Source organism: Aspergillus tubingensis (genome assembly GCF_013340325.1).
Source record: "Aspergillus tubingensis WU-2223L DNA, scaffold_1, whole genome shotgun sequence".
Lineage (NCBI taxonomy): Eukaryota > Fungi > Ascomycota > Eurotiomycetes > Eurotiales > Aspergillaceae > Aspergillus > Aspergillus tubingensis.
This window is the reverse complement of record NW_023336275.1, coordinates 126291-152620: the sequence shown is the minus strand read 5'-3', so window position 1 is coordinate 152620 and position 26330 is coordinate 126291. Positions and strand designations below refer to the sequence as shown.

The 26330-nt window shown below is 51.8% G+C and overlaps 8 protein-coding genes across 8 annotated transcripts; 4 read left to right on the top strand and 4 right to left on the bottom strand.

The window, feature by feature from the left end:
- Positions 1-1337: 1337 nt before the first annotated feature.
- AtWU_00056 (uncharacterized protein) lies at positions 1338-2949 on the bottom strand (the record flags this gene model as incomplete). The annotated part of the gene is made up of 2 exons (XM_035495172.1): positions 1338-2542; positions 2646-2949. The coding sequence occupies 2 exons, from the start codon at positions 2947-2949 to the stop codon at positions 1338-1340; spliced, it is 1509 nt and encodes a 502-aa protein (XP_035351065.1).
- Positions 2950-6446: 3497 nt separating this feature from the next.
- AtWU_00055 (M20 family metallopeptidase) lies at positions 6447-7697 on the top strand (the record flags this gene model as incomplete). The annotated part of the gene is made up of 1 exon (XM_035495171.1): positions 6447-7697. One exon carries the CDS (start codon positions 6447-6449, stop codon positions 7695-7697), a length of 1251 nt encoding a protein of 416 aa, XP_035351064.1.
- Positions 7698-8202: 505 nt separating this feature from the next.
- On the bottom strand, positions 8203-10530 carry AtWU_00054 (glycoside hydrolase family 47 protein; the record flags this gene model as incomplete). The annotated part of the gene is made up of 3 exons (XM_035495170.1): positions 8203-9257; positions 9315-9959; positions 10035-10530. 3 exons carry the CDS (start codon positions 10528-10530, stop codon positions 8203-8205), a joined length of 2196 nt encoding a protein of 731 aa, XP_035351063.1.
- A 1062-nt stretch (positions 10531-11592) lies between these two features.
- Positions 11593-13008, bottom strand: rpt4 (proteasome regulatory particle base subunit RPT4; the record flags this gene model as incomplete). The annotated part of the gene is made up of 4 exons (XM_035495169.1): positions 11593-11713; positions 11783-12239; positions 12301-12687; positions 12792-13008. 4 exons carry the CDS (start codon positions 13006-13008, stop codon positions 11593-11595), a joined length of 1182 nt encoding a protein of 393 aa, XP_035351062.1.
- A 1687-nt stretch (positions 13009-14695) lies between these two features.
- Positions 14696-16287, top strand: aspf22 (enolase acuN; the record flags this gene model as incomplete). Its single annotated transcript, XM_035495168.1, has 5 exons — positions 14696-14819; positions 14896-14952; positions 15028-15367; positions 15426-15866; positions 15933-16287. 5 exons carry the CDS (start codon positions 14696-14698, stop codon positions 16285-16287), a joined length of 1317 nt encoding a protein of 438 aa, XP_035351061.1.
- A 479-nt stretch (positions 16288-16766) lies between these two features.
- Positions 16767-17802, top strand: AtWU_00051 (eukaryotic translation initiation factor 3 subunit J; the record flags this gene model as incomplete). Its single annotated transcript, XM_035495167.1, has 3 exons — positions 16767-16785; positions 16886-16959; positions 17095-17802. The coding sequence occupies 3 exons, from the start codon at positions 16767-16769 to the stop codon at positions 17800-17802; spliced, it is 801 nt and encodes a 266-aa protein (XP_035351060.1).
- A 1029-nt stretch (positions 17803-18831) lies between these two features.
- On the bottom strand, positions 18832-20260 carry AtWU_00050 (14-3-3 adaptor artA-like protein; the record flags this gene model as incomplete). The annotated part of the gene is made up of 8 exons (XM_035495166.1): positions 18832-19188; positions 19244-19331; positions 19409-19683; positions 19777-19788; positions 19850-19869; positions 19932-19978; positions 20047-20054; positions 20249-20260. The coding sequence occupies 8 exons, from the start codon at positions 20258-20260 to the stop codon at positions 18832-18834; spliced, it is 819 nt and encodes a 272-aa protein (XP_035351059.1).
- A 2515-nt stretch (positions 20261-22775) lies between these two features.
- On the top strand, positions 22776-26071 carry AtWU_00049 (calcium-transporting ATPase; the record flags this gene model as incomplete). Its single annotated transcript, XM_035495165.1, has 5 exons — positions 22776-22893; positions 22962-23119; positions 23193-25508; positions 25575-25897; positions 25960-26071. The coding sequence occupies 5 exons, from the start codon at positions 22776-22778 to the stop codon at positions 26069-26071; spliced, it is 3027 nt and encodes a 1008-aa protein (XP_035351058.1).
- Between the last annotated feature and the right edge of the window lie 259 nt (positions 26072-26330).

Sequence of the window (26330 nt, the reverse complement as noted above, 5' to 3'; positions counted from 1 at the left end):
ATGCATGCATGCATGACTGAAGAAAAAGAACAATCAATGTAAATGGCCGAACAAGCGAGCGATCTGCCAGACCCTAGCTAGCTAGCTAGCCACCAGATAACTAATGTAAGAACTTAGTTTAGGCGACATGTGCGCGGTACGAGTTACTCGATTCGGGTGGCTGTCGAAGGGAGGAGGGGGGAGGGGGGGGTGAATGGAAAAAGACGGTCGACCCCGCGCATACATGTATGCATCAGGCGACTTGTCTGACCTGAGTCCTGACCCTGGCTGGCTGGCTAGCTGGCTGGCTGGTTCTTTGAGGGGAGTGGGGGTTGAGTAACTGTGGACTACGTACATACATACATACATACTACTACTGTATGTATGATTGAGGGAGGGGAGGGGGGGGAAACAAAAGTACACTGCATATGCATTGCATGTGGACAAGCAAGGGCGGGGAACCATAATTATCCGTTGGGAATTGAAGGCATCATGATTAGTTAGAGTGCCAGGGTGGTGGGTGAGTCATAAGTAGTACTGATATGTAGTTATATGTAGGTCTAGTTAGGTAGTATCTAATAGTAGCATCTGTATATATACACTGGGGTGTACAGAAACGCGAACAGAGAACAGGCATGTATCTATAATAGGTATGCTTTTGGCTTTTTGTGGAAGGAGCAGCAAAACGTAGAATTTCAAGTAGGATAAATGAATGAAGAACCATGCCTTGGGGTATAAGACTGAACAGAACACCAGGAAGCGCCCTTGCAATGGTTTCGTTTCCCTTTTCGCTTGGTAACCCAGCCACTTTTGCTTTCAACAATCGTAATTCTTCTTCTGCTTCATGCTCCCCTCTTTCCCCTGTCTTTGCATCCACAGACTTTCCCCTCTCCAGTCATTAGACGGTGCAACCCAACGGTTACTTTTTGTGCCAAGGACAATGACGCAAGGAATGCATCGCCGGCAGAGAGAACACACAAAAGAGATGCTGGGCAGTGTACAGCATTATCAATACATGTTGGCGCGAACAAGTATTTAACAACAGGGGAAGAGGGTACATATGCAGAGAGATCAAACATTAAGGAACGGACTGCACTCTGCGAGTCAGTAGTCGCAGGTGCACAGGTCATCAGTCATCATTATGCAAGCACAGATCATGAACAGAAACAGGGAATAAAACAAAAGATAAAAACATATCCGTCGAAACGTGTATACTATAGGAGAGGCATAAGTCATCACTCGCTGAATCAATCGTTCGAGAGGCGTTAAGAAAAGTCGTAAGATGGTATACATCGTAAGCCTCCCGCAGTCTGTCTATGGTCATTAATTGTTTCCATGTTCGTGTCAAGGCAGTCAAATCAGGACCGAATAACGAGATCCTGGAAGAACTTGACAAAGTTGCGTTTCAACGAACGGGTGCGACATAGTCCGGATCCATTCGCTGCTGGAGCGATTTTCATAGGACCCACGATCTCGCCATCGCCTAGCTCGGGGAACTTGTTGTCGTGAAGGCGAGGAATTTTGACCGGGTCGCAAGGGTCACAGTGGGACTTCATCAAACTAAGACGGGGTCCCTCTGTCACTTCTAGCTCAGATAGCATCGCCTCATGATGGCGGCGCCATTCGCGATTGATGGACTCCCACTTCTCTTCGGTGAGCTTGTAGATCGTGGAAGTAACCCCATAATGTTCGCCAGTCCGCACGAGATGGCGCATGAAGTTGCACTGAGCCAGGTCCCAATCTGCGCGCAGCTGCCCAAACGTTCCCAGGTCACAGGTCTCGGGTACATAAGGCTCCGGCTGGATGGTAAAGTTGGCATGACCGAGTCTGTTCGCCCACTCGTCATTTGGGTCGGAGAGCGTGAATGGAGGCGCATCTCCCGAAACAGTCCGCACTGTACTGGCTCGTGGACGATTGAACGATGCGACAGATGGCTTGGACGAGAGGGGTGGTGAAGGTAATCCTGCTAATCGCAGATCGGCGACAGCGCTGCAGACAACTGGGCCGTCATCTACCATATTGTCGGCTACTGAAGGGGATTGTAACGGAGAATGGACGCGAGACGCGGTCTGGTAGGATGATTCGTCGCCCATGAACGGTGGCAGTAGGGGAGTCGTTGCTTGAGGGGCCGAATCCTCATCCTGGCTGTACCGGTTGGCTTTGCTGATATCAATAGGTTGCGTACCGGCTTCGCTGATGGCCTCCTCAAAGATAGTCCTGGCGGGTGATGGAGGAACCTGGATCGAATTGACGCGAGTGAAAGAACCCGTAGTGGGACTGGCTATGGCGGATGATGCTGAATTAGTGCGGGAACGCAGCTGTGTTGCGAATACATCTGCACCGTCCGGGCCATCGGAGGCACGTTTGGACTTCCAGCGAGTGGAGATGGTGGAGATTCGGGAGCCGATGCGCGAAAGACCCCGGGCGGAGATACTATCAGAGCGTCGATTCCTGGGCGAATGTGCAAGATCCATGCCGGCATCCGTTAGGTCGTAGCTGTCAGAAGCATCGAGAGAAGCGTAGTATGAATCCTCGGCGACCGAGAGACCTTGGTCAAAGTGTTCTGTGGACAGGAATCGATTAGCGAACGAGGAGACGGATATCGGAGAATAAAGCAGGAGAAAAGGAGAAGGCACGGGGGCTGGGAGCAAGGGCAAGTAACATACGGAAATAATCCTCCTCGAGGTCCCTGGGCTGAGACCCACAGGGTTCTTCCTTCACTCCTGTCAAGGGATTCCGCGACGGGCTCTCCATCGAGTTTCCGTGTCCTGGGGATGAAACCAGGGACGAAACCGAGCTGGAAAAACGCGTGTGGCCCTTGGCAGAGAAAAGAGACACAGCGGGTGAAACAGGCGTGGAGGAGGTGGTGGTCCAGGGCGACGGAGGCTGGCGAGATGACGGGGACGACTCAGCCATGGTTTCAAAACTATCGCGCCGTCTGGTATCTAGAAACTGGGCGGGTTTTAACATGATGGACAAGTCAAGACTACTAGCGTGGTAGTCAGGCTGGCGGTGACTGAAGATCGCGCAGATGGTGAGGCTTCCACTTCACGTGCCGGAACAGGGCGAAACGGACGTGAGGAGGAACAACGCGAAACGCAGGGGAGGACAGAACGGAGTCAATTTGAAGGCGGACGGAACATCATCCGGTGTTCGATTAAATGCCCAGACCGGCGGGGGGAGAGGTTCTTTTTCTTTTTTGTTTGTTTGTTTGAACTACCAAGAAAAGGCGGTTCAAAGAAGTGAGAGGGGAGAGAGGGAGAAGGAAAAAGAAAGGACGATCGATCGGACCAAAGAGATGCCACGAGCCCCGGGAAGAGCGCCTTTATTGTTCACGAGGAACGAAGTTGGTCTGTGACGACGTGGCGTGGCGGTGGAATCGCGAGATTGCCTTGCAGTAACAGAAGCAGCGACAGGCTCTGATGAACAGAGAAGAGATGGAGAAAGCGCAACTGACTGGCTTTCTGACTGACGCTGACTGCTTGAGATTGATTATTGACTGACAGGCTTGGCCCGGATTGAAGAAGTACGGCCTGAAGGAAGGAGACGCTGAGAATCCGTCCGCGCTGGTAGGGCAGGCAAGACGTGGAGCCTGTCGCAGCACCCAGTCAACGAACAACTGGCCGGGATTGTTCGTGAGGCCCAAAAGGACGCGGCTGACAGCTCAGTGGGCCGCAGTCAATCGGAGGCTGATGATTGCGGTGAGGTTACAGGATCCGACTCAAGGGGGGGGAGGTTGGAGGTAGACAGGGAGGATATCGAAGGAATGCTTGCGGAGGGGAGAGAAGAAAGGGTGTTTTAGGAATCTAGGAAATAGGAATAGGATGAGAAGATATGATGTGAGAGGATAGAGTAAGAGAAGAGAAGAAGAGTCGAGTAACTGATGAGGGGGCGAGAAGAGGGGAAGGATGAGGAGAAGAGGAAAAAGAGGAGGCGATGAGAATGAAAGAGATCTGGGAGCACAGACAAAGCACGTATAGGCAAATATCAACAATAACAACAATGTCTACAACCCAGCGCAAGAGTGTGAGCGAGCGAGAGAGAGAATGCGTGTGTGTGTGTGTGTGTGTGTGTGTGTGTGTCAGGAATGTTGCTTCATTATTGATAGCTAATATTCTACACGCCGCGATGCGATGAAAATCTTCTTGTGACACTTGACAAATTAGACCGGTTTTTTCTTTTTTTTGACAGCATCCAGTCGACCTTTTTCCTTTAGAACGTTGCCCCAGTTGATCCATTGGATCGCAGTCTTAGCCCATCGTCACTAAATTCTCCTTCTATCGGAGCTATCTAGCCTGCTGACTGGGCCCAATTTTTCCCTGTCGACCCAGCCATCTGACAGGCCAGTTTTAGGGCTGTCGATGGGCAAAAAATAGAAAAAAGAAAAGGAAACAGGGAAAAGATTTTAGAGAGGAGAAAAACCAGAACCACAGGCTGAAACCACAGAACCAGAGGAACCAGTTAACCACAGTCAGGATGATCGTCGGGTTTACACTAACTTAGACAGGCCTGTGAGGGCTCCGTTTCGCTCCGTGGCTGGGGAACCATGGATCGGGCCTCAGTGGCCATGGCTCGCAATTGTTCTTTGGGCTTCTGTGGCCATCGTGGGTCGGAGAAGACACGCGGTCGAATGGCTACTCCGGTAAGTAGTAAGTCGGTAGTAGTGGTAGTGTTCCGTATGTACTAATCCGCGAGCAGCTCGGCAACTGAGTCGACTGGGATGGTTCAAATAAGGACTTGCATCGAATGATGAATCCCAATTTGCAGTTGTGAGTTGGTGTAGTGTGTGTGGGTATGGATGGTGAATGTCTGAATCCTCCCTCAGACAGGTTTCAACGGCTGCACATCGGCGCCGTCTCCAACACAGCAAGCGAGGATGGAGACGGACAGAGAAGCCGGACGAACAAGGGAACCCAGCGAGGGTAGTGGGGACTGGAGAGGAAGTTGTCTAGACTCTGACCGACTCGACTGGTCCAACACAGAGCATCCCCCCATCGGATAGACAGAGCTCCATTCCTTTACTGCTTGTGAACGCGCTGTGCGACCCCTCAACCCCGTCGTCATACCCCTTCAGGGACCAAGTAGAGTCCCCGAAAGTACGACGACCTATCAACCATCCTCTCCCACATTATAGATTTGACATCGGACCAGTCCCGACGGAACAGCAGGTTGGAATAAAAGGGAGGGAAGACAGCAGGGGGTGTGGGAATGAATAGTTTGCAGTGGCCGGAGCTGTTGTGCTTCAATGCGTGAGGGAACACAAGAGAGATTGAGAATCTCGCCGTGGCACTGCTTGGGTACTGGACCGCGCCCCCAGTTCTGATGATGATGATATTATTATTTTCTACCTTCCTTGTTATGATGACTATTGTTTCTATACCAACTAACTAGTAAACTTCCTACTATACAGTAGAGAGCGAGAGCCAAGTCAGCGGTGGGGACGAGGTAGAACAAGAATGGGATCCCTCAACTTGCCTTCTACAGTAAGTTCTGATTAGTTGATTCTCTTCTCTCTGTGTGTGTGTGTGAGAATGTGAGCATTCAAAGGTCTGGTGCCGACGTCAGATCCACATGGCTTCAGCGCCAACCGACCGGGAACCTTGCCTCCCTCAACTCTGATGTTCTCTTCCTTGGTTCAGTCCAGCTCGACCGCATCAAGAATGCTATTCGAGCGGGTGGAAGTCCGGCGCTGTTCCGCGGAAAACTCCAACGGTAAGGGATCTTGGCGCCATGCTTTGTGAGCAACTGAGCATATCTGTTGACGGCCGGCAATGACGGTCGGGATGTTTTGTTAGTTGCCGCCTGTTCCAATCCTTCAGTACTTCATTCTCAAAGATGCATGATGGCAATCGGACAAAAAGTGCTGTGTAGTTGTGTTCCGTACACTGCGGAAGAAAGGCATTTCCAGGGACGTCATTCTGCCAATTCTCGAGGAGATTTAGGTATTCTTGACGAGTCGGCCGACTGCAGAAGTTAATTGAGCGGATCGTTTCTATTTCCAGTTGATTCTACATCATGATGTTGGTTGGTGGAGCACCAGTCCAAGCAGGACCCTTCGTTGCTCTTCTGTGCATCTAGCAAGTAAAAGTGCTGTGTAGTGTGTATATGCATCATGGTGCATTCTTCTGTATCCTGCTGGTGATCTATACAACGATTCATCTTACAGATAGATCCATTTACTTAGAAGGAATGGCGTGACCAGACACTAATCCCCAATTAGGCAGGTCCAGACCGACTGACTCACTCCTGCCTTAATGCTGCCTGTATCCTCAGGCAGAAATGGCTTATCTCCAAATCGCGCTTCAATCAATCCTGCATTCCATTGACTCCTCATCCCAGCATCACAAAACAATTCTTCCCCATCCCTGTCCCCCTCGACAGTCTCCCTCTCATCAGCCAATTGACCTCCATCCTTCATCCAGGGAATGCCTTTACCCTTTCCCACTCACCCTTAGCCACTTAGAACCATGAAATCCCCCATCTCTCTTCTCGCGGCCGTCGGCGTAGCCTCGGCTGCCTCCCCGCAGACCCTCTTGTCCCTCGCCTCCACCGCGTCCGACATCATCGACGCTTCGCCTTTCCTCTCATTCCACCGCGACATCGTCCAGATCCCCTCCGTCTCTGGTAACGAGACGGCCGTAGGCACCTTCGTGGCGGAATTCCTCGAATCGCACAACTTCACCGTCATCAAGCAGCCCGTCCCCTCATCCTCCAAAGGCGACCCCAACCGCTTCAACATCTTCGCCTACCCATCCACCTCGCCTTCCCAAGACCGCCCTGAGATCCTCCTGACCAGCCACATCGACACCGTACCCCCCTTCATCCCCTATGGGCTCCACGATGACGCAAACAACAACTCCAACATCCTCATCTCCGGCCGCGGCACCGTAGACGCCAAAGCCAGCGTCGCCGCCCAGATCTTCGCCGTCCTCGATACCCTCGAATCCAACCCATCCGCCAGCCTAGGCCTCCTCTTCGTTGTCGACGAAGAAGTCGGTGGCCTCGGCATGCGCACCTTCTCCGACAACTCCACTCTCAATCCTTCCCCGTCCCCCTACCATACCGTCATCTTCGGTGAACCCACCGAGCAGGCCCTCGTCGCCGGCCACAAAGGCATGCTGGAGTTCCCCATCATTGCAACTGGCCAAGCCGCTCACTCGGGATACCCCTGGCTCGGTAGCAGCGCCATCTCCGCCCTCTTGCCCGCTCTATCGCGGGTTGATCGTCTAGGCAAGATCCCAGAAGCGGAGGGCGGACTTCCCGCGAGCGATAAATACGGCGAAACGACCGTGAACATTGGGCGCGTGGACGCTGGTGTCGCGGCCAACGTAGTGCCCTCGTCCGCGATCGCTGAAGTGGCGATCCGTCTGGCGGCGGGCACGCCCGACGAGGCGAGGGACATTGTTGCACGTGCGGTGAGAAATGCCACTGGTGGTGATGAGCATGTGTACTGCGATTTTGCTGCGTATTCTGGTGGGTACGCACCTCAGGACCTGGACACAGACGTCCCCGGATTCGAGATCACCACGGTGAACTATGGTACGGATGTGCCGAACCTGAAGGTCTCCGAGGGAGTCAAGCGCTATCTGTATGGCCCGGGTAGTATCCATGTTGCGCATGGTGATAATGAGGCTATCACTGTCGGACAATTGGAGGAGGCGGTCCGTGGGTACAAGCGGCTCATCGAGGCTGCTGTGCAGCGGGCTCGCAGGAATTAAATGTTGACCAGCTAGCCATTAACTAGCCGGCTAGCCACGACGTGTACATATAACGAGGAAACGATAACGATTGTTTCTCTCCGCTTACTACTAGTACGTAATCTGTACATAGTATATATACACCCACAGGGAAGTTTAATATATGTACCAGAGGATCTATCGTACAGACAGACATTCAATGCGAAGCCAAGTCATGAAAGAGCAAATCCTACTACTAGTAATAACACTAGTAGTAATATTAGTTATATAAAGCCAAAATCGGTAGATAATGAAAGTGAGTAGACGAATAAACCCAAGTGCCTGCCTCGGATGATGCAACAAGCCAGAATGCAGGAGCAATATGTACTAACAGTACTTAAGTATAGAAAGCAAAGCATCAGACAGAAACAAGAGGCGATAAATCAATTCACGGCATATTTCTTTTATATTGAAAAAAAAGACCCAAGGAAACGTAGTCCAAGAGTTATATAAGAGCAAAAAAAGAAAATAGATAGTCAAAAGAAATTTATACCGACTCCTCCACTTCCTCACTAGATGTCGTTATCGTCCGACTCTTCCTCATCCATCCTGTTTTCAACTCGCCCGTCGGCTTGAACCGCGGGAGAGGGTGTGCTTCTGTGTTAAAGACATGTTCTTCCAGAGAGATGAAGTCGCGGTCCGAGAAGAGCAGGTAGAAGTATTTGAGCGTCTCTGCCATCCAGAAACTCTCCATGTTGTCACGCTTCACTGGGGGGTCGTCATCGGCGTTTGAGAGTGAGGTGAAGCCGGTGATTTTCTGGGGTTTCGACTTCTGTCGGGTTCCGTCGTCTTCTTCTGTCTCCGACGATGATGTTGAGCTGGATGTGTCTTCTTTGCTGAGTTCATCAACAGGGATGTCCTCGACCACGGCGGTGTGCTTGACGAAGGACTTGAACATCTCCCAGCCCCAATGCCGGTAGATGTCGTCTCCGGTGATGCGGTACATGTAGAAGAGGGATTCGACGGTCTCTGGGCGTTGGAGGTTGTGGCGGTCTTGTTTGTGGATGTTGAGGTCATCGCGCCATTTGGTGGAGTAGTCGGTGACGGGGTAAATGGATTTGGAAAGGAGGGGGAGTTCGCCAGAGGCTTTTTGCTGGCCTGAGCTGGGGTTGGCAATCGTCGAGTCTGGGTACATGTCTGTCTCCATAACACGAGGGTCGTCTACATTGAAGTAGGTGATCTCTGGTGCGAGGCCGGTCTTCGTGATTAGGTACGTTGCCCAGCAGGTCTTGGTTAGTTCTCGGGCGAGGAGAATCTCTTCCTCCTGGCGTTGGCCCCAGTCGGGTGACTGTCTTGCCTCGGAAAGAGGACGCCCGCCGGTTGCTGCGAGGGCGATTGTGCCGGGGTAGAAGCAGACTAGGTGGTCCATCTTGGGGGAAAGGACTCCGTGCAGCCCGGCAGGTCGTTCGCCCAGGACGGTCAATTTGGCATTCTGTGTGTAGGTGATTAGGTGCTTGCGCACGCCAACGAGGGACTCGTCCCACATGTCCTTGTAGATCGGTTCAGTCTCCTTCGTTTGAAGGTACTGCTTGATGAGGTATTCTAGAAGACATCAGTCAGCGCATTAGAATTAACGCATGGAATCGGCTGGATATATACCGTAGTACGAGTCGCCTCTGCTACCGAGACGGATGTTATCGCCTTTAAACTCGCCGGTCTCTGGATATACGTAGATCGGAAGCAATCCGTCTTCCATCTTCTGGTCGTCCACGACCTCCATGACCTTCTCCACAGCCTGCCAGTACTCGGCCTCGCCCGTCAGCTTGGCCAAGTACTTGAACTCCAGCTGGAGAGTAGTTGCTTCGGCAGTAGATGAGGCGCCATTATCCGCATACGAAGGGAGGCCCTCCGATTTGTTGAGATTGATACTTGCATACGGAATTCCCGTACCGGATTCAAAGGCGCCTAATAGACGATCTGCCAGATCGGTAGCCTTCTCGATATATAAGTCTTCTCCCGGCGCGCCTGTATCGTCATCCGTGAGCGGAGCCAGCTCGGGGTAGTTCGTGGAGAGATAGTGTGCGGAAAGTAAGCCTCCCAGCATGCGAATGGTAGTCTCGAAGGTATTCACATCGTGGTCCTGGTTGTATTGCAACGAGTTGTGAATCCAGCTGCGGGCATGTTGCACTCGGGACGTCAGGTTCATAATCATCAACGTGTCCAGCGCATCAACAATTATCCACCCCATTCCTCCTTCAATCATGTGTCGGCCGTTTTTGGCGATAGGGTGGTATTCATCGTAACCTAATCACCAGCAGACAAAGCCATTGTCAGTCACCACATCCAAGAAGCAGAGATTATTTCCATTCAAAAACATACCCCACGCATGAGCTGCATAACCATCCCAACTGACAATGAAGACGTCGCGGACTTTCTCCCTCCTTGCTTCCCAGTCAATTTTCTCTGTCACCGCACTGCCATCGTATGGTGGTTCCGACTCCTCAAAACTTTGCACCCACTTCCAGAGCTCGGCGCCCTTCTCCGCGTCCGGTGTCTTCCATTCCGGCTGACCAGAGCCAGAGTAGTACCAGAGAGCGAGCAGAACAAACAGACATAGTCCGCTATATATGATCTTCCGCCGCCTGGCTCTCGGACCGGTGCGTCGTGGTGCGAAGTAGGGTTTGTCCTTGTACATGGGGAGAGTGCGGTCGCCGGCGAGGGGATTGTTCAGGGAGTTGGAGATACCAGTCGGTGGCGAAAACCCATAGCCAGGCAGCCCGTTGGTCCCAGGGCTTCGACTAGCACGCCAGTAGTTATTCTGGAACGGTTGCTGAGACGAAAATGGAGAACTGTTCCGAGGGGCCTGGAAAGACATGACCACCACCGCCAAGCTTCTACTACTATATCTGTCCTCTACCGAAGGAGGACCACACCTCCGATGCGCTCTAAGTCCGAGACAATATGTGGCCTGTCGGATTTATTCGCATAGGTTCAGTGTCTTGTCTCGGATTGAGGCTGGTGCTCAGGCAAGGACGTCTGGTTACAGGATACGTCGTTCGTTCGTAGGTAGGTAAATAGGTAGTCTGGGGTAAGCCCCAAAAGTAGTAGTCAGTATCGCGGCAAGACTATAGTTAACGGGGCGAACGGTTTTAGATCTAGTAGGAAATATGAGAGGACCATTCAACGGTTAGCCAAAGAAGCACTGTGAAATGCTGCAGCGATAGTGAGCTCCCAGGAGTAAATGGCAAGATTACCGATAAAGTTAGCAGGCCCCCGATTGAACCAAGCATTTGATCTCTTTGCGATTTAAGATGACCGGTCGCAAGTTGGGTCTGTTGATCTCCGCGGACTGTCTCCCGATGCACACTAATAGGCCATCGATGGTTCCTGGACAGTAAGATACTGAACAGGTGTCAACTATTCTGAGAAGATGTTTCGGCGCCTAGGGAAACTGATTCGAGCATTACATAAAAGTGAGGACAGCCATTCCGATGGACGCGTGTAAAGCCCATGTGGCGCCTAGCTCAACTTGTCCTCAGCGCATGGATGCCGATCCTTGGTCGCGGCCTTGGCGACGAACGGGCGGCATATTCACAGTATCTGGAGAGGAAGCCATCATCGTCATCAACACTGGTACTCAAGCTCGATTGTCAGTTACAACCCATGGCAGACATGTTTACCCGGTCAGGGTCCAATGCTCGGGTCCATGCACCTTCTTTGCCTAGTTTGTGGGGAAATGTCCCATGTGATTAATCGGGCTACCACTTAAACTGTACCTACTACTTTAAGTACAAGGCTGCAAACTGCACGGCATCATCACTGCATGGATTGTGTACATTAGATGAGCATAAGCAGATTGGGGGTTTGGCTTCCCATAAGTTGGAAATAATAGCTTTCTACATCATGGCTAATTCTCAGGTATTCAATCAAGCGGGAACTACAACTTCTGGTATTCCAGCTTGCCCTCCAGCTTCTTCGCCTCAGCCACCTTGCGGACCGCTCTGTTGAAGTCATCCTGGTTGATCGCATCCCGGTAATCCTTGATAGCAAATAGACCACTGTATCTCCATGTTAGTGTTCTTCATGTAAAAGACAAAAGGCAGAGCAATGATGAATGAGAGACATACGCTTCCGTAACAACGTTGCGAAGATCAGCACCGTTAAGTCCGTCGCTCATCTTCACCACACTTTCGAAGTCGATCTCACCATCCAGTTGAACGGTGCTGGAGTGGATCTTCAAGATCTCCAGACGACCGACCTCGTTGGGCAGGGGAATCTCGATCTTGCGGTCGAGACGACCGGCTCGCAGCAGAGCCGGGTCAAGCGTGTCGGGCCGATTCGTAGCCATAATGATCTTCGTCTTTCCAAGGTAATCGAAACCATCCAGCTGGTTGAGAAGCTCCATCAGTGTACGCTGGATTTCTCGATCAGCCGAGGTACCCTCCGAGAAACGCCTTCCACCGATAGCGTCGATTTCGTCCATGAAGATAATGCAAGGCTCGTGTTCTTTGGCGTATCCGAACATCTCTCTTATTAACCGTGCAGATTCACCGATGTACTTGTCGACAATAGCGGACGAGACAACTAGGACAGAGTTAGCGATCTAGGCCTACCTACGCCCGCGCCCGGAACTAGAGATGTATACCTTTCAGGAAGTTGGTCTCCATTGAGCTTGCCACTGCTCGTGCCAACAGCGTCTTTCCGGTACCGGGAGGACCGTAGAGGAGCACACCCTTGGGCGGCTTGATTCCTACTCTCTGGAAAAGCTCGGGGTTCTTGAGCGGCAACTCAATGACTTCTCGAAGCTCGCGGATCTGTTCGTTCAGACCACCAATTCCTGCAAAGTTGATCTGGCCTGGGTCCTCCAGTGACATGTTGTATACCAACGGATCGACCTCTCTCGGGAGCATTCGCATTATAGTAAGTGTGGTCATATCGAGGGCGACACGGGTACCCTGCTTCAGCTTTGCTTTATCGACCTTCGAGCGGCAACCGACGACATAACGCGGTCCGGATGATGCCTTGACAATGACTGAAACGGGTCAGCTCACATACCGGTAGAAAGAGTAGCATATGTTGGACGTGTTTCTGCCCGGGAATAAATGGTATAGGGATGAGAAGTCGAGATGAACTTACATCTCTCCTCATCCAGCTGCTTCAACACTTCTCCGATGATCTGGCCGACACTTTGCAGCGCCTTGATGTTCTCTTCAGAGATGTCGAACTCTCGTTGCAAATCCTTGATTCCCATGCGAAGAGACTTGAGCTTGGCTTCCCATTCTCGGAGCTCAAACAGGCTCCTCTTGTAATCCTCGAGCGCCTGCTCTCTCTCCGGATCGCTGGCGCCGTTCATGATGTAAGGCAATCAGGGAGACCGAAAAGCAGGGCGAAGTCGAAACAGCAAAATCCCCGGGGGTCTTTAGAAAACAAGGTAACGACCCGGGAGGGTGAATATGCAGATGGATTGATAAGGGATGGGCTGGTTGACGGTACTTGGTCTTACTGCATCCAGCTCGGCGAGCTGTCGAGGAGCTCACAGCAGCCACCAGCTCACAGTGATCACATGACGCTGGCTCATTGACAATGACATAATCACCAATGTATGCCTGTATTTATGCCTGAATAGTTAGGCTGCAGGAAGATAAGGCCAACAATCTATCACTTGTCGGAGTATCTATTATCCGGGGTAACCTCTCAGGCACCAAGGTGTCTATGTCTTAGTCCATTTGCCGCGGGCATTTTCGTCATTACGCAATGGAAGTTTCCAGACAAGAAAGCGCTGGATGTTTTCCCACCCATTGAGGGGCAGGTGGAAGATGCTCTCTCAACGTATGAGATAGATCATAATTGATATGATTGGTAGTACTCTGACTCACTCAATTGGTCCTGGAGGATTTACAGAAAGTTCAAGCTACTACTACCTGTAATGGAGGGGTAGTAGGTGCGTATTGTTGTTGTGTGGAAAAGGAGGGGCTATTGCGCCTACAGGTGACAGGATGCATCTGCGATCCGTACCATAAGCATCATACTTTCTATTACCTTTAGCCGTGACCCAGGTCGGGAAGAAGACATGGAAAAGAGGAGCCATGGAGCCTTGTCAGTTCGTCAACCCCGTCCTCAGCAGCAACACCCGCCTTACCCCGAGGGAATGCGGAAGATCTCGCTGGGGAGGGTAGCAGTTTGAGAGTCTAGAGACAGCTTCAGCCAGCGAGAGCAGCGACTGATGCTGTCTGCCCCACCATTCCCTTGGAAAGATTCGGAGGACGAGACCGTGAGCTTTCCCGGGGCACGCCTTTTGGGGGTGGGAAAGCTTACAAGAAGTAGCCTGCCTGTAACAGTCTGTTGTCGTGTTTATTATTTATCTACTACTTCCCCCTCCTCCTCCCCTCCTCTTGTGTTAGAGTACTCTCAAGAAAGCTCTTTCCTTACTTAGTACAACCTTCATCCTCAAGGTCCTGTAAGTATTACTTGTCTACCCCATACTCATACTCATCATCATCAACATCAACATCACTCCTATTATCTCTCTCCCATGCCCATTTCCTCCTGTTCTTCCAACTTCTCTAAGCTGGGGGTCATGACCCCGCCATCATCCCACCATGTTGTTGTGCTTCACCCCTCCATCCATACATCCTCCTGTCTATATGCCCATCATTCCATCTTGTCTGTCTATCAAATGATCTGGCATGTCCGGATTTAGCACCAATCCCATTGATGAGATGATCGTTTGGGAAACTTGGGCTGTGCCGAGCCTGGTCTATTCGATGGATCGGACCTCTCCACCTCTCCCCTTCCCCCCCCTCCCCGTCCTTCCCTTCTCCGTCACTCATCCGCCATCCGCTCATTCTTTTTGGGTCCTCGGTGAACACTCACCACCCTCCCCCCGCTGCTACTAGTGCACACCGAAACAGCAAGTCCGGAGCGCTTACATTTTTGCCTCCTCCGTTTTTCCCTTATATCTGGGCCTTGTTCTCTCTTTGCCATCTTCGTTTCCTTTCAGTTTCACTGATCCAGAACTCTCCTCCCCCCAGTCCATCAACATGCCTATCTCTAAGATCCACGCCCGCTCCGTCTACGACTCCCGCGGTAACCCCACCGTCGAGGTTGACGTTGTCACCGAGACTGGTCTTCACCGTGCCATTGTCCCCTCTGGTGCTTCCACTGGTTAGTAGTCAACAAGCAATCAAGGACCTTGTTGTCCTCCAGCTCTACATTGGACATGCTGACAGTCAATATCCAGGCCAGCACGAGGCTCACGAGCTCCGCGATGGCGACAAGACCATGTGGGGTGGCAAGGGTAAGTTCAGAGCATCCTTCTCTGCATCCTTGGTGTAATCAATTCCATCCAGCTGACATCCACTGCTTGACTTAGGTGTCCTGAAGGCCGTCAAGAACGTCAACGAGACCATTGCCCCCGCCGTCATCAAGGAGAACCTCGATGTTAAGGACCAGTCCAAGGTTGATGAGTTCCTCAACAAGCTCGATGGTACTGCCAACAAGTCCAACCTCGGTGCCAACGCCATCCTTGGTGTCAGTCTGGCCATCGCCAAGGCCGGTGCCGCTGAGAAGGGCATCCCTCTCTACGCTCACATCTCCGACCTTGCTGGTACCAAGAAGCCCTACGTCCTCCCCGTTCCCTTCCAGAACGTCCTGAACGGTGGTTCCCACGCTGGTGGCCGCCTGGCTTTCCAGGAGTTCATGATCGTCCCCAAGTAAGTTGCAGCTGACATGCCACTCACAAAGTAGATCGCATCACTAACCAGCATGTAGCACTGCCTCTTCCTTCTCTGAGGGTCTCCGCCAGGGTGCTGAGGTCTACCAGAAGCTCAAGGCTCTTGCCAAGAAGAAGTACGGCCAGTCCGCTGGCAACGTTGGTGACGAGGGTGGTGTCGCCCCCGACATCCAGACTGCCGAGGAGGCTCTTGACCTGATCACCGAGTCCATCGAGCAGGCCGGTTACACTGGCAAGATCAGCATTGCCATGGACGTTGCCTCCAGCGAGTTCTACAAGGCCGACGTCAAGAAGTACGACCTTGACTTCAAGAACCCTGAGAGCGACTCCTCCAAGTGGCTCACCTACGAGCAGCTGGCCGACCTCTACAAGTCCCTTGCCAGCAAGTACCCCATTGTCAGCATTGAGGACCCCTTCGCTGAGGACGACTGGGAGGCCTGGAGCTACTTCTACAAGACCTCTGACTTCCAGATTGTCGGGTACGTACTCCTCTCAATGCAACCTCCCCGTTAGAGTTGTTCGTCGCTAACTGATTATTTCTATAGTGATGACTTGACTGTCACCAACCCCCTGCGTATCAAGAAGGCCATTGAGCTCAAGTCTTGCAACGCTCTCCTGCTCAAGGTCAACCAGATCGGTACCCTTACCGAGTCTATCCAGGCTGCCAAGGACTCCTACGCTGACAACTGGGGTGTCATGGTCTCCCACCGCTCCGGTGAGACCGAGGATGTCACCATTGCCGACATTGCTGTCGGTCTGCGCTCTGGCCAGATCAAGACCGGTGCTCCTGCCCGTTCCGAGCGTCTGGCTAAGCTGAACCAGATCCTCCGTATCGAGGAGGAGCTCGGTGACAACGCCGTCTACGCCGGCGAGAAGTTCCGCACTGCCGTTAACCTGTAAATGCAGCCATTTTCCGTATAATGTCACCCAGTGCAAGACCCTAGCGGTCCCCACTAGCCCTTCCCAGCGGCTGCAGAACAACATCGTTGGGATGGAACTAGGCGGCGAAAACATCAGAGATGATTAAGATTTATGATGACGAATTCAAAGGCCAAATAATTGAATTTAGTGGCACATAATGAAAAAATATTTCTTTTCACCCTTCAATATAGAGAGTTCCTATTGTTTCCCCCAAGTTCAATGTAAGTACATAGTAAGATTGGGCATCACGGGCAATCCCGCGTTCACGTGACCATGCCGCATGCCCCACGGGATCAGCCACTCGGTCGTTCAAACAAATTCCCTCCTCCAGCAGTACCTCGTCAACGACACCAGTTCCTCTGCGTGAGACTTACGCTTATCACCGGCTTCACTGCCAGCCACGCAACTCACTTTCCAGCTTGTCATTTTCGCCCCAAACTTGACGACTTTTGCCCGCCATGGCTCCTTCAAAGTGGGGTATGTCCTCTTTTGGATTTTTGTGGCCCTCGCCCGCCATAGGAATATACATTGCGGGACAACATGGCAAGCCATTCACGATACTGACGGCTTCATTCAGATGACGAAGAGGAGAGTGTCTCTCCCCCTCCTGTGGTTGCCCGCCGCAAGTTCGACGATGAGGAAGAGGAGGATGTAAGTTTTTTTGCCGCCCCTCCCCCTCCCTGTCCATTTTTGCCTCACAATCTGCCCCGCGCCGTCTCTCTCAGCCTTAGTCGTGGAAATAATCCCCCACCACCTTTTCCCCCACAATCTGACTGAATGAACTAGGTTCTCGACTCCTGGGACGCCGCCGAAGATTCCGAAGTAGAGCGCGAGAAGGCCGCTAAGGCAGCGGAGGCCAAGGCCAAGGCCGAAGCCGAAGCCGCCGCCAACAAGAAGAGCAAGGCACAGCGGATACAGGAAAAGAAGGCCCAGCGGAAGGCAGATGCCGATGCTGAGACTTCGGACGACAGCGATGAGGACGAGGCCGAGCGGAGAGCCCGTCTCCGCAAGACCGAGAAGGATGCTGACCTCAAGCACGCCGAGGACCTCTTCGGTGACATCGACCTGAACCGTATGCGCAACCGCAGCGCCCCCAAGGCCGTGGTCATCAGTGACTCGGCCGACCCGACCCAGGCCGTCGATCTCTCGGCTATGCCTCTTTTCAAGCCCGCCACCAAGGACCAGTTCACCCGCGTCACTACCACCCTTATCCCTCTGTTGACCACTCAGTCGAAGAAGCCCCAGTATGCTCTGTGGGCGCAGGACTTCATCAAGCAGCTCGTCAAGGACCTGCCCAGTGGTGATGTCAAGAAGATCGCTTCCTCCCTGACTACCCTCAGCAACGAGAAGATGAAGGAGGAGCGTGCTGCCGATAAGGGTAACAAGAAGACCAAGGCGGCCAAGACCAAGGTCTCCCTGGTCACTTCCAGAGAGAACCGGATTGAAACCAACTCTTATGATGATGATGGGTTGGATGACGATGACTTCATGTGATTTTGTTATTTAGAACATTTATATTTCCTTTTTCTTTTTTTCTTCTTAACCACCAAACCAATCCCCTTAACTTACTTGCCTTCATTTGCTTTTAGTTTCGTGTCTATTATTCTTTCTATGCTCTTCTCAGTTATCCACTCTATATCTTTGCTAGACCGGCTTGCGCCCTGACATGCATCATATAAAACCATGTCCATTCATCCTCTGTTTTGTATATCCGTCATATAAGATTGTCCCTTTTCTTTTTTTTTTTACTTATTTTTCGCTACTCGGCTTCCTATACGGTTTATAGAGCATGGCTCATCTCTCCCGGCATATTCGTTGGTAGCATATATATTTCCAGCTAGTATAGAAGCTGTCGCAGTTGTTCGATTACTAAGTCTATGGCTCTCTTACTAACTATAAAATGTTCATCTTGGGACGTAGTGTTAACGAGTACTAGGAGGTGATGAGGTAATATATGTTCTGTAGGGGCAGTGGGTGGCAGTGGCAGTAAGTGTGCAAGGCGGCTATTTATCTTTACGGCGGTAATAAAGACTTCCAACGGTGGTAGCAGTAATGGGATCGCGGCTCTTGAGAAGGATACAGAATCTAGCAGTCATTCGATGATAAATTGATTCCCGTTAAGGTATCGGGTCATGGGATTGAGAGAACTGGTTACTTTGATTTGAGATATTGTAAAGCTTAAGGCTCTTAACACGTACGAGCGAAACAGCAGGGGGAAATCGGGAAAAGGGGCGTGGGGTGAATAAAAAAGTTGGAAATAAGACACTGTATCTTGCTGGGGGTGAATAAAGAGAGAATAAAAGAGAGGTAAATTCCACTCAGCCCCTTTTCTTCGCTCTCCAAACATCAAACTCCGCCGGCCGACCCACAGGATCCCGAACAAGTGGAAGATATGTGCCGGTCCAGACCCTTCGCACAGCTAAAAGCAGACCTTCATAAGCGTTTCCGGGTAGTATTCGCACACCTGAACTGGCACGTCGGGGACACAACTGTTTTTGATACACAAGAACACACACCACCCCTCTAGGACTCAGGGGCAGCGGGCTTGGGCTCCTCGGCCTTGTCCTCGGGGGCGGCGGCGGTCTCCTCCTCGGGCTTGTCCTCCTTGGGGGCAGCACCCTCGGCCTCGTTGCCATCAGAAGAGGTCCACAGAGTGAGGTTGTCACGCAGGAGCTGCATGATCAGAGTGCTGTCACGGTAGCTCTCCTCCGAAAGCGAGTCGAGCTCCGCAATGGCGTCATCGAACGCCTGCTTGGCAAGGTGGCAGGCACGATCGGGGGAGTTCAGGATCTCGTAGTAGAAGACGGAGAAGTTCAGGGCGAGACCAAGGCGGATGGGGTGGGTAGGGGTAAGGTCAGTCTGGGCGACATCGGTAGCGTTCTGTATGATTGTTAGTGCGAGTCCTCCGATATAGCACGCAATTCAAAGAGCTCACCTTGTAAGCCTCGTGGGCGGCGGTGGCAGCGACCTTGCGCTTGTTGCCAGAGGCAAACTCAGCGAGGTAGCGGTGGTAGTCACCCTTCCTATAGTTCGTACAACAGTCAGCCTCTGCTCTCTTTATACCTGCCAGTAAATGCTCGTTCCCTAATCCAAGACTCACATCTTGTAGTAGAAGACCTTGGACTCGCCAGTCTCGGCCTTGGGGATAAGGGACTCATCCAGAACGTCGAGGACATCCTGGCAGACCCTCTCGAGCTCGGTCTCGATCTTCTGGCGGTAGTCACGGATGATCGAGACGTGCTGCTCAGAGCCCTTGGACTCCTCCTTCTGCTCAATGGAGGAGATGATACGCCACGAGGCACGGCGGGTACCGACCACGTTCTTGTAAGCAACGGAGAGAAGGTTACGCTCATCGACGGAAAGCTCGCCTCCAATCTGATGCGGGGTCAGCTTGACCCACGGGTAAAAGGGGGTTACGGGGGGAAAAGGGGGGAGCTTCTCGTCAGAAGGAGGTAAGGGGGGTCATACGTTGGCGACTTCCTGCACAAGAGTTAGCGATTATGCTTGTTAAGAGCCCAGGGGCTGACAGGCGGCTACTGACCTTCATGTACGTGACCATCTCTATAGGCGGTAGGGATCAGCATGTGAAGCCAACATGGCAGAGCAGTAAACGGGCATCTTACCATCGTAGCGCTCAGCCTGCTCACAGAGCCGGGCGAGGAACGTCTTGCTGCAGAAGGGTGTAGTGTCAGTGTTGCTGTTGTCGGGTCACTGGTCGAGACGGGTCTGGATCCTTACTTCTCACGCTGCAAGTAAAGGGGGGGAAGAACAGTTAGCTGAGTCCAGACTAATCGCGACGCAACAACTGAGAAAACACAAGAGAATTTCCCGACATAGGAATACATGCGGCTAGGGATTAAACGGACTGCAACTGGACGGACGCCAGTTGAAGCCGCCAGAGCAGAGAGAGGGGTCAGGCTGAGGGGGTGGAATAACATACCTCAGAAGTCATAGTAGGCGATCTGATGGAGATAAGGGGATTGGGAAAGACGGTGGTTGGTTTGGTAGAGGGTGAAAAGGAGAGAGTAGAGGTGCAAGATACCGAAGTAGAGCACGAGACAACGGAGAATGGGATGAAAAGAAGATGGGAATCACGAGAGGTTTGGCAGATGTGATCCTCCAGCAACGAGTGATGGACGGTGAAGGTGACGACCAGCCAGCTTTAGCGAGAAGCGGGCGCCTCGTCTGTTTGCGATGTTTGCTCTGGCAGCCTCAGGCAGTGTCATGGTGAGTCAGCAAGCAAATCTCCTGCTGGTCACCTGCTTCCGCCGGTCACTGGACCCTGACGTAATCTAACAATAATCACTCCGGGTTTGAAAGCCAACTAGGCAATTAATGGTTAGTGCCTCCTTAGTTGAGCGGTCGCTCTCAATTATTAGTGAAAGGCTCCCAATTATGCGGCATAGTAACATCCTAACATCCCCCAAACGGGGAGGGAATTATAGTAGCATAGTAGGAGCTGTAAATAGAGATCTTCAGAAATTCATGGCCGGAATCGACTGAGGCAGCCATGAATACTTCAAGAGCCTGGGTGCAAGAGTTGAAAACCATAAGAGGGCGGCTAATGATACCAGTTCATGTGGGAGATAGATCATACTCATTTTCCCCTTGAGTTGAACCATCATGCTCTTCCGTTCATCAGAACCAGCATCGCTCTGGTCCCCTTTGTCTTTTTAACTGCCAAGTTCGTCCTATTCTGCCGGTTATTCTCTACCGCACAACCGGTGAAGATGTTATACGTCGCGCTTCTCCACCCTCAACGGGCTGTGGTACCCTGAGCTGTGCTCCATATCTCCGATGATCGTCTATTCAGAACCGCACGAGACGAAAAAAAAAAAAAGATGTTGAGAGCCCGGCAGATGACAAGTTCACCGGTTATTGCCCGATTAAAAAGGAAACCCTTTATTTACTATCCCTTTTAGGCTGACCGTGCTTTTGGCCATGCAAACTAAAAGACAACTATGGGTTCTCCTACTACTAAATACACCCTTCCTGAGCGGAGATTACGCAGGACTGCAACAACCACCGAAACAGGCGGGCTGCTGAGTCAAGACATTGGGGTTTCAGGAGGAGAATCCCCAATACAACGATAGATGGTATGAAATGATGAAATCACCTTCTGGAGCAGTGTGGACGGGCCCTCTGCCCTACAGGGCGTCTACAAGGGCCGGACTAGGCAAGCTGTCGTACCGTTTGGTGTGGATGGGTGGAAGATCGATGACTTGTTTGGGGCAGGTGCTCTGGGTCCGACACCATGGCGGAAAGCACGGAATCGAATCAAAATCTACGAGACACAAGAGGCCTCCACCGGTGTTATGCAGCACCTTCCAATCCGAGGAGTGAGACCCCGCTAAATGGGCGCCAAATGAACCAGGATGACTGCGAATTGTATGGGACGAGTGGTTTTAGTTCGAGTCTTGGGGTCAGCCAGGAAGGCATCATCGTTTCGCAGTGGAGAGTGTATGGTATTGTTATGGCCGAGCGGTGGGTTTCTCGCTTGCAGAGAGAGAGAAGAAAAAGAGAGAATTGAGGGAGATAACGCCGAGAATGAAAATGGATACGTAGGAAGATTATTTAGAACTATTAAGAAGGCTGTGCAATGTTGGGGGGAGAATGCGTCCCTTTTTTAATTTCTTTTCTTTTTTTTCTTCACCCTTTTTTTTCCTAATTGATCAGTTATGTTCTTCAGCCTAGTTATTTTTCATGAACTTTTATGAACACGAAAGATAACAGACACACAGCTATAGAACCTTTGTAGGAAGATGAGTGTAATAATCCAGTCGTAAAGACTACTAAACAGGCCAAGTGACTCCAACGCCCGGACTCACAGAAGCACGGTCATGGTATGGTTCAGCCCTGTCGGATTGGAACCGGCAATTCTGGCGCAGCGACGGGGGGGACCAGATAGATCCAGACACCGCAAATGAAGAGAACACGTTGAGTGCCTGACAAAGCCGCCTCTTGGTTCACGGTTCCCGAGCCCCCAAGAGGCAAAATCCCTGGCCCATCATTCGGTCCTTGTATGGAATGGGGAATTTATTTATAAATTATAAATCAGCAGTTTTTGCCATCCTCTTGAGAAAACCACAAGACACCAAGAGAATACCCTGTTTTTATTTATTTTCTTTCTTACTTTACTTCATTTCCTTCCTTCCCTCCTTGGCTGACGGTATCTGGTGTATTGATTGGTCTTGCCCGGTATTATTAACAACGGTACTATCTGGTGTGTCCGCTTTCCGCTTCCCATCCTAACCTACTATCTATCTACTACTCTTCTAGATCCTTCCCGCTAAGGGACTAACCTCTCCGACTTGATTGCAGTGCCACTCACTAGGTCCCAAGCTTCCGGCCACTTGGCGTTCATGTCTTGATCTGGGTTATATCCCCGGTCTCTTCCCTTCCTTTTCTCTCTCTTCTCTGTTGTTCCCGCTCCAGGCCACCTTGCGCTTTTTCGGGGTCCCAACAACATGGAGCACTCCTACCTCTATTCCCCAGCCGAAGTGCTGGACCATTTTGACGTCAAGGAGAGCTCTGGTCTGTCGCAACAGCAGGTCTCTCAATCGAGGAAAAAGTACGGTCCTAACGGTATGTTGCAGCTTTCCTTCCCCATGGGCAATGTCGCAGGCACTAACTTGCGGTTCGAACCTTCATAGCCCTTGCGGAAGAACCACCAACCCCTCTCTGGCAACTTGTCCTGGAACAATTCAAGGACCAACTGGTCCTGATTCTACTGGGCTCCGCTGCTGTATCTTTTGTTCTGGCTCTTTTCGAAGAAGGAGATGACTGGTCCGCCTTTGTTGACCCCGTTGTGGTATGAGCTCGAAAGCCTCCCGAGTCTGGCGCCGCCTCGACCCAAGACACTAACGAATCCTGTTATACCATAGATTTTGACGATTCTGATCCTCAATGCCGTGGTTGGTGTTACCCAGGAGAGCAATGCTGAGAAGGCCATTGCTGCTCTTCAGGAATACTCTGCAAACGAAGCTACTGTTGTCCGTGATGGCGTTACCAAGCGTGTCAAGGCCGAAGACCTGGTTCCCGGAGATATTGTCGTTGTTGCGGTTGGAGACCGTGTTCCAGCGGATTGCAGGCTACTTGCCGTTCACAGCAACAGCTTCCGAGTGGATCAAGCCATCCTGACCGGTGAGAGTGAGAGTGTGAGCAAGGACGCCCGCACTGTTCATGACAAGCAGGCCGTTAAGCAGGATCAAACCAACATGCTTTTCTCTGGTACCACTGTTGTTAATGGACACGCTACCGCCATTGTGACCTTGACCGGTGGATCAACCGCCATTGGTGACATTCACGAGAGCATCACCTCTCAGATCTCGGAGCCAACCCCACTGAAGCAGAAGCTCGATGATTTCGGAGACATGCTGGCTAAGGTAATTACCGTCATTTGTATTCTGGTGTGGATCATCAACATCGAGCATTTCAACGACCCTTCCCATGGAGGCTGGACTAAGGGAGCCATCTACTATCTTAAGATTGCGGTGTCTCTGGGTGTGGCTGCCATTCCCGAGGGTTTGGCTGTGGTGATCACCACCTGCCTCGCACTTGGTACCCGCAAGATGGCTCAGAAGAATGCAGTCGTCCGTTCGCTTCCCTCCGTTGAGACTCTCGGCAGCTGCAGTGTGATCTGCTCCGACAAGACCGGAACCTTGACCACCAACCAAATGAGCGCAGAGAAGATTGCGTATTTGAATGCGGCCGGCAACGGTGTTGAGGAGATTGATATTGAAGGCACTACTTTTGCGCCTGAAGGTAAAGTCACTCGCGATGGAAAGGAACTCCAGAACCTTGCCGTGTCCTCGGCCACTGTTCGACAGATGGCGGAGGTCATGGCTCGCTGCAACAGTGCGACTTTGGCCCACGATGCGAAGAATGGCTCATTTTCCTGTATCGGTGAACCTACTGAGGGTGCACTGCGTGTTCTGGTCGAGAAGATTGGCACTGATGATGCCGCTACGAATGCGAAGCTGTTCCGCCTCCCCGCCTCCCAGCGACTCCACGCCGCAAGCGCGTACTACGAAGCTCGCCTGCCCTTGAAAGCAACCTACGAATTCTCGCGTGACCGGAAGAGCATGTCCGTGCTCATTGGAAATGATAAGGAACAGAAGCTACTCGTCAAGGGCGCTCCCGAGTCTATCTTGGAGCGGTGCACGCATGTTCTCCTTGGAGCTGACGGCAAAAGGGCCTCTCTCACGAAGTCTCATCTTGACCGGCTCGCTGCTGAAGTTGTGGGCTACGGTAGCCGCGGTCTTCGTGTGATGGCTCTGGCTAGTGTCGACGGTGTCAACAACAACCCTCTGCTTCACAACGCTCAATCGTCCCAGGACTACGCCCAGTTGGAACAAAACATGACTCTTATCGGACTTGTCGCTATGCTCGATCCCCCTCGCGTGGAGGTCGCGGCTTCCATCAAGAAATGCCACGATGCTGGAATTCGGGTTATCGTCATTACTGGTGACAATCAGAACACCGCTGAGTCGATCTGCCGTCAGATTGGTGTCTTCCACGAGGGCGAGGATCTTAAAGGCAAGAGCCTCACTGGAAGGGAGTTCGACGGCCTTTCGGAGGCTGAGAAACTCGAGGCTGCTAAGACTGTGTCTTTAATTTCCCGCACCGAGCCTAGCCACAAGTCCAAGCTGGTCGATCTTCTCCAATCTCAAGGCCATGTGGTTGCCATGACTGGTGACGGTGTTAACGACGCCCCTGCCCTGAAGAAGTCGGATATTGGTGTGGCTATGGGAACAGGAACCGACGTTGCAAAGCTGGCTGCTGATATGGTTTTGGCCGACGACAACTTTGCCACCATCACCGTGGCTGTGGAAGAGGGACGTTCCATCTATAGCAACACTCAGCAGTTCATCCGCTACCTGATCTCTTCGAACATCGGCGAAGTGGTGTCGATCTTCTTGACCGCCGCCTTGGGCATGCCTGAAGCTTTGATTCCCGTGCAGCTTCTTTGGGTCAACCTTGTTACCGACGGCTTGCCTGCTACCGCGCTCTCCTTCAACCCCCCTGACCATGATGTGATGAGACGCGCCCCCCGCAAGCGCGACGAGCCCCTGGTTGGCGGCTGGCTTCTGTTCAGATACATGGTGATCGGTACTTATGTTGGTGCGGCTACTGTCTTCGGCTACGTTTGGTGGTTTGTGTACAACCCTGAGGGTCCTCAGATCTCCTTCTGGCAATTGGTAAGATATACGTCGTCTAGTCTACTTGTTTTCTTTTCTTTTCCGGTCTTGCTAATATCTGTATAGTCTCACTTCCACAAATGCTCCTCTCAGTTCCCTGAGATTGGGTGCGAGATGTTCTCGAACGATATGTCCCGCTCGGCCTCTACTGTGTCTCTTTCGATCCTGGTCGTCATTGAGATGTTGAACGCCATGAACGCACTCTCGTCCAGCGAATCCCTTCTTACGTTCTTCCTCTGGCACAACCCCATGCTGGTCGGTGCCATCATCCTTTCGATGGCGTTGCACTTTGCGATCTTGTATGTGCCCTTCTTGCAGGGTTTGTTCTCGATCCTGCCCCTGGGCTGGATGGAATGGAAGGCCGTCGTGGCCATTAGTGCCCCGGTTGTGTAAGTCAATCTCTTGAATCCCCCCTACCTGGCGAGAATGTTTGCTGACCGAAACCAACTAGGCTCATCGATGAGGTTCTCAAGTTGGCGGAACGTCGTCTGTACAATAACGTCCCAGCAAGATCTACCGTCGAACAACAGAACGGAGGAGTGGGGAAGCCTAAGCGGGCGTAGATTTGAGCAACGAAGTGATGACTCGAATATGAGGGGGTGCATTGATGATAGATATAGATATCGGCCCTCCAGCCCTGTTATATTTTGGTTTTCTGCTGTTGGGTGGTTGATTACATGTACGTAAAACATGTTGGATGTTCTGATTGCATAAGAACAACGAAGAGACGACTTGTGTCTGTATCTGCATCCTTCTGAATTGTGATTATCTGGTCGTATACAAGTTTGGGGAGTAATTGACGGTCACGTTGTCCAGGCCCCG